Below are 6,836 nucleotides of genomic sequence, written 5' to 3' on the forward strand. Positions count from 1 at the left end.
CGCCGTTGCCGCCGCCATTTCAGACTAAGCTCATTAGGCGGCGCTAATTAATCTTCCACCTGGACGCGGGCTACCCCTGCAGCAGCTGCAATGCGGCCAAGATTGCAATAGGAAGTTGCTCGCCACATGGTATGGTCTCCGATTTTGCATTCTTCCTCGGCAACCTGGCCCAGCTTGCAGTTGCAGCTCTGTTTCTGACAAGATTGCACCTCTGTTTCTGACGAGATTGCCTGCTTGTGTTTCTGTTGGTCCAGCTGGACCGGATGGTGCCTCCGAGATTCAGATGCGGAGGAGGAGGAGGCCGCCGTCCTTCTCGCCGGCGGCGGTGGCTGGTGCCGCTGCTCCTGCTCCTGGCCCTCCTCGCGCCAGCCGTGGCGGCCGGCGACGACGACGCGGAGTACGCGCACTGCAACTGCGACGGCGGCGGCGGCGGCGGGTTCTGGAGCATCGAGAACATCTTCAAGTGGCAGAAGGTGAGCGACCTGCTCATCGCGGCCGCCTACTTCTCCATCCCGCTCGAGATCCTCTACTTCGTCGCCGGCCTCCGCCACCTGCTCCCGTTCCGCTGGGTGCTCGTCCAGTTCGGCGCCTTCATCGTGCTCTGCGGCCTCACCCACCTGCTCACCGCCTTCACCTACGAGCCGCACGCCTTCGCGCTGGTCCTCCTGCTCACCGCCGCCAAGTTCCTCACCGCGCTCGTCTCCTTCCTCACCGCCATCACGCTGCTCACGCTCATCCCGCAGCTGCTCCGGGTCAAGGTCCGCGAGAGCCTGCTCTGGATCAAGGCCCGCGAGCTCGACCGCGAGGTCGACCTCATGAAGCAGCAGGAGGAGGCCAGCTGGCACGTCCGGATGCTCACCCAGGAGATCCGCAAGTCGCTCGACCGCCACACCGTGCTCTACACCACCCTCATCGAGCTCTCCAGGGTGCTCGGCCTCAGCAACTGCGCCGTCTGGATGCCCGCCCCCCAGGACAAGGCCGCCATGCACCTCACGCACGAGCTCCGGCGCGGCGGCAATGTCGATGGCCTCGTCGCCATTGCGGTGGACGATGCCGATGTTGTCGAGGTCAGGAGGAGTGATGACGTAAAGCTGCTCGGCCCGGACTCCGCGCTTGCTTCCGCGAGCGGCGGGGGTAAGGAGGACACCGGCACCGTGGCGGCCATACGGATGCCCATGCTCAAGGTGTCGGATTTCAAGGGCGGCACGCCGGAGGTGATCCAGACTAGCTACGCTGTGCTGGTGCTTGTGCCTCCCAGCGGCAAGAATTGGGGCGCTCACGAGCTGGAGATCGTCGAGGTGGTCGCTGACCAGGTTGCCGTCGCTCTCTCGCACGCGTCTTTACTCGAAGAATCCCAGGCGATGCGAGACCGGCTCGCCGAGCAGAACCGTGAGCTGCTGCAGGCGAGGCGGGACACGCTCATGGCGAATGAGGCCCGGGATGCGTTCCAGCATGTCATGAGCCAGGGAATGCGGCAGCCGATCCACACCATCCTCGGCCTCGTGTCCGTGGTGCAGGAGGACAACCTCACGCCCGAGCAGAAGCTTGTCGTCGACACCATGGGGAGGACGGCCACCGTCGTCTCGACGCTCATCAACGACGTGATGGAGATGTCCGCCACCAACCGGGAACGCTTCCCCCTGGAGACACGGCCATTCCCCTTGCACTCGATGATCAGGGATGCCGCCTGCGTTTCGAGGTGTCTCTGTGACTTCAGGGGGTTCGGCTTTGCGGTGCACGTCGAGAATACGCTGCCGAACCTTGTCATAGGTGATGAGAGGAGGATCTTCCATGTCCTCCTCCACATGGTAGGCAATCTCATTAGTCGGATCGACTCGGGGCATGTCACGTTCCGGGTGCGTGCCGATGACGAGGTCACCGAGGATACCCTTGGGCAGAGGTGGGATCCCTGGAGGCCAAGCTACTCAAGTGGCTACTCTTCGGTTAAGTTTGTTATCGGGGTGAAGAGCCAGCAGAGCGCCGACTCGATGTCATCCCAGGGACAGTTCTTACGGAAGCCAATTGGTGAGGGTTTTGATCTCAGGCTTAGCTTCAGCATGTGCAGAAAGCTTGTGCAGGTATTGCCACATTGTCTTCTTAATAAGCGCATTCAAATTCATTTCAATCTGAGAGCATACAAGTAACTGTTGTCTTGTTGCTCTTGATTTGGCAATACCTTCAGATGATGCAAGGGAACATATGGGCAGTTCTTGATGGGCAAGGAGTGCCGGAGAGCATGACCCTGGTCCTGAGATTCCAGCTGCAACCACCCCTTGCGCCATCCAGTACTGGAGGATCATTCGAGCAGCAATACACATCGCCGTCGTGCCAGCTAACAGGGCTGAAAGTCCTGCTCATCGACGATGACGACATAAACATGGTCGTTGCCCGGAAGCTCCTGGAGAAGCTTGGTTGTGTTGTCTCCTCGCTCCCCTCAGGATCAGGGTTCCTGAACTCGGTCGGCCCCTCCTCGTCCGTGTATCAGGTCGTCATGGTGAACCTTGAGATGACAAGGGTGAACGCGTTGGACGTCGCCGCCAGGGTCCGGCAGTACAGGAGCGGCCGCTGGCCCTTCGTGATGGCCATGACGTCCGAGCAGAGCGTGTGGGAGAAGTGCGCGCAATCCGGGATCAACGGCATCCTCAGGAAGCCGGTCGTCATGCTGGAAATGAAAGAAGAGCTCACTCGAATTCTTCAGAGCGCATGATGTCTGCAGGCTTGTTGCGAAGAGCTCTGGTCCAAAATGGTGAAAATCGCCATCGCTGTGACCGCTGACAGACCAGGGGCCCTGCCGTCTGGCATCCGGAGAAAGAACCTGGAAATCTTTGATTAAAAGAAGTCTTCTTTGATGGAGCAAATGCACATTTGCCGTTCAGGATTTCTTTTTCAGTTTACTGTTGTGCAGTATTGCCTGTTGCCCTCCAGCCAGGAGCTCTGTGGCCATGTCATTTGTGCCATATACCATCAGTAAGATCGGAGGTACACCTGAGGAAGGCGCCTGTTACTTTGATTCTTCATAGAGATCTAGGATGATATGTGATGGTCAGTGGTAGCAACAAGATTTTGTGGCGCCGAACAGGATTATCGTAAGGATGGAGGCGGCTGGAACCGGAAGACTGATTATTCTGACAGAAGATGAAGTAGAAGAAAAGATTCATCAGAGGTGTATTTAGGAAAATATATTGATGGTTCAGTGAGGAAGCATAAGTTTCCTTTATCACTGGATTGAATGTAGGTATGTAATGTGGCAACAGAGCATGTCGTATTCAGACAAGTTCAAAGATAATGGATTATTCTGAGGACCACCGAGAATTGGTTGCACAACCGCTGTGCTTCATTTCTTTTTCTGAGCTCGAACAAGTAAATGATTTGATTTCTTACATTCTTCCCTCAGATACAAAGAAAAGATGGTTGATGCTCTTCAGTGGTCGCTCTAAGCATAGATAAATAGTTACCCAGTGTATGGATATTAAAGAATGATGTCGTGATCAGGAATGCACCTCCAGCCATTTTACATGCTTTCTAGTCACTAGACAGTATTGTTCTTCTTTCATAGAGGAACAGAAGATGTTTTCTGATGATTGTAATTTCAGAAACTGTACGTAGGCCATAGATAAATACAAAAATGAAACTTCAAATTCAGAAGAAAGATTGTGTTATCAGACATATTTAATGGTATCTACCAGGATCAGAATTTATGTAGTGTCAGGTGGTAGCCTTGATTTAGCTGCAGCTGCACGCATGCAATGGAGATGGGATCAGGGCAGGTGAGACGGTTGACCTGAGAATAGTAGATCGGCAGACATTAATCTCGAGTTAGGGATCAGAAGAACGTGCTCCAGCACGTGCTAACCTGGGGGGATCGAGGTGGTTATGAGAGAAAGGTAAGCACGAGGGCCGCATAATCCGATCGAGCTTCGCTCAAATCTTCAGATCCGTTCCTTTTTTTTGTTGGAGAAAACACCGCTTTATACATTTTTTTACAAGGTTACAGTATTGGGCTTTCTGTACTGTCTTTTTAGAGTGGCTTTCTATGTTGTTTATGGGCGAATTTGAGCCCAAAGATTGATTTCCTTGATGCTGTCTCATCGATTGGTTGTCTTCTGCCTACCACTTCCTAGAGGCCGATCTCTAGGAAGGTCGGTTTCCTTCCGCAACGCGCTAAACACGGGACACACATGTCACTCGCAAAACGCTGCTAGAACCTCTGTGATTCCAATTTTCTATTTCAGCCGAGGTTGTACGTGAGAGAAATGAATATATGTTATATTAGCAAATTTAGACAACCCTAAAAGGGAGGAAGCCAATTTAGGCTAGCTAAACGCCAACCCGGCCGGCAGTACACAAGATTAAAGTAACTTGCTGTTATTTTAGGACCTGCAGCGGCCTGTTTCTTGCAACCAATAGCGCAATTGATATGTCTAAGAACGACCCACGGCATGTAATGGACATATATACCTGTATATTAGGAAAAAGAAAATAAAAACAAATGAGATGTTGAGATGCTAGATGCACAAAGGAGCTCCATAGTCACACTTTCTCAAATGCGCCGGGCGGACATATTCAACCACTGGTGTTTGGTTTGCCGGCACACTTTCCTAACACCTTTATGACCATGTTTGTCATACTTCCTATGACCATAATTACCTTGCATTTTAGGCACAAAAAGTTTGACCAATCATACAGATAGAAATATCAACATCTGTAAAACCAATATATACAATATGAAAATACAGTTTATAATAATTTATATAATATTTATTTATATTGTGGATGTTGATATTTTCTCTTATACGCTTAGTTAAAGTTTAAAAAGTATGACTTTGGCTAAACCTAGAATTCCAGGCAGAGGGAGTAGAAAATTAGCAAAAAAGTTAAGTAACTCGTGCCGAACAAATTGTTCACCTACATTGCAGTGTGCACGGAAATATAATACGGTGTAGAAGTGAACAAAATGGTTATCCATAGATCATTATTCATGACATTAAAAATTTGCAATGCATTTTCTGCAAATTACAATGCATATATTCTCCAATGCAAGGAATTAGCTAGTTATTTTTTTGCTAAAAGGAAGTTGACCCTTGGGATCTGCCTCGGTTGATGCACATAATGATCTAAGTAGCTAGGTTTAGCAGATATTCCACATAATTATTAAAAGACCATGACCATTGAGACCATACCTACTATCTTATTCATCCACATTTTCATGTCCCAAAGAGACTTCCAAGCTCTATGTAGCAAAAACAATCTGACATTTGTCAGCATCAAGAAATGACATTTGTAGCAAAAAACAATCTGACTAATTAACCATTATGGTCAAAATTCAACACTTGTTGCTTGCATTTGCATAGAGAAGGAGCTCTAGTTGTCTGCATACATAACTATTTCGGTAGAATAATCAAGGGACTGCACTAACACTATGAAACACAACTTGATGTATGCCTCTAGATCGAGCATGTCGTAGTGGGTTTCCTAACCGTGCGCGGACTCACTCTTGCCTTCTTCGCCTCCTTCTGATGAATGAATGTAATTCTTCCGTTGAGGAATTAATGTGAAGGGTGATATATAGCCTGGTTCGAAATGAACAACAACTTGAGGGAGTCTACTCTGTAAGAATATTTGCAATGAGTAATATTTCTGGGAATTCCGAATAGCTATACATGAAGCTCGATCAGTTAATCAAGAACAATGCACAACAGTTCGTGTGTTCCTATCTAATCCATTACTGCAAAAGATCTAGATAATACGATCATCACTAATCCGAACAAAAACAGTTGTTGTCATAGAAACCAGATCTTCCCCATCTAAATTTCAACTAAAATCAAGAACCCGGCGGATATTTCTTCAACAGGTATATATGTATAATCTTTGCAAAAATGGTGAAACATATATACACTGAGAGATTAGCTAGAGATCGACGGATGGATCGTACAAGTAGATCCGACATATGACTATATAACAAGATTATTCACTGACCCGCACTACCAACCAAGTCTGAGCTCCAAATCCAGCTCCTCATCCTCCTCTTCTTGTCGTCGCTCAGAGTTCATGGCGATGTAGTGCTTCCGTCGATATCTGGCGCTGCCTTGTTCTTTGCCACGGTCGGTGGCGTCGGCGACATGGCCGGATTCGAACAGCCGCAGCTCCAGCTGCGGCAGCGCCCCCCGTTGGGCTTGGAGCAAGGTTATCTCTGGGACCTTCGGCGGCGTCGATGCCCTCCCTCGGTCCTTCCGGTGGATGTTCATGTGCCCGCCGAGCGCCTGCGCCGTGGGGAACCCCCTTCTGCAGAAGGTGCAGTTGTACGGCTGCCTCGTCCCCTCATCGTCGCTGTCGTCGTTGGGGCGCTGCTGCTTGTCGTCGTCGCCGCTCAGGGTCCTTCTTCCACCTTCGCCCTTGGTGCCATGATCACCCAGCTCCATGCCTGAGATTGATCGAGCTTGGCTGGAGCTAGCTAGGGTTTATGCCTTAGAATGAAGCTAGATCGACTAGCCTAGTCTACAAGACGCCCAATGTAGCTATGGTCAAGGAGGATAGAGAAACGCAATTGTATGTTTAGTACACATTACTGTGTGCTGATGTGTTTGTTTCTTTTGTTAAGTGTTTCTTTCCATCATCCTGCCGGCCGGGACACTTTGTTTTTGTTACATTTTTTGTTGGTTAGTTCTAGCCTGCAGACGGCCGGACCGATTCTACATTTCCAGTTAAGGTTCGGTGTCCTGTTTTGTTGGCTTATGCTTGGAAGATAAGCAGAGATTTTATTGTTGCATGACTTGTTCAAACCAAGAATTTAAGAGAGCAAATATTTTGTTGAATTACCAAAATTTCATCTTGTAGGC

At 49.6% G+C, this 6,836-nt stretch overlaps 1 protein-coding gene across 1 annotated transcript; it reads left to right on the forward strand.

Moving 5' to 3' along the window:
• Positions 1-350: 350 nt before the first annotated feature.
• LOC124690110 (ethylene receptor 3-like) lies at positions 351-3,324 on the forward strand (the record flags this gene model as incomplete). Its single annotated transcript, XM_047223544.1, has 2 exons — positions 351-2,078; positions 2,183-3,324. Coding segments are annotated over 2 exons (2,253 nt in total), but the record flags the coding sequence as incomplete, so codon positions are not given.
• Between the last annotated feature and the right edge of the window lie 3,512 nt (positions 3,325-6,836).

Source organism: Lolium rigidum, chromosome 2 (assembly GCF_022539505.1).
Source record: "Lolium rigidum isolate FL_2022 chromosome 2, APGP_CSIRO_Lrig_0.1, whole genome shotgun sequence".
Classification (NCBI taxonomy): domain Eukaryota; kingdom Viridiplantae; phylum Streptophyta; class Magnoliopsida; order Poales; family Poaceae; genus Lolium; species Lolium rigidum.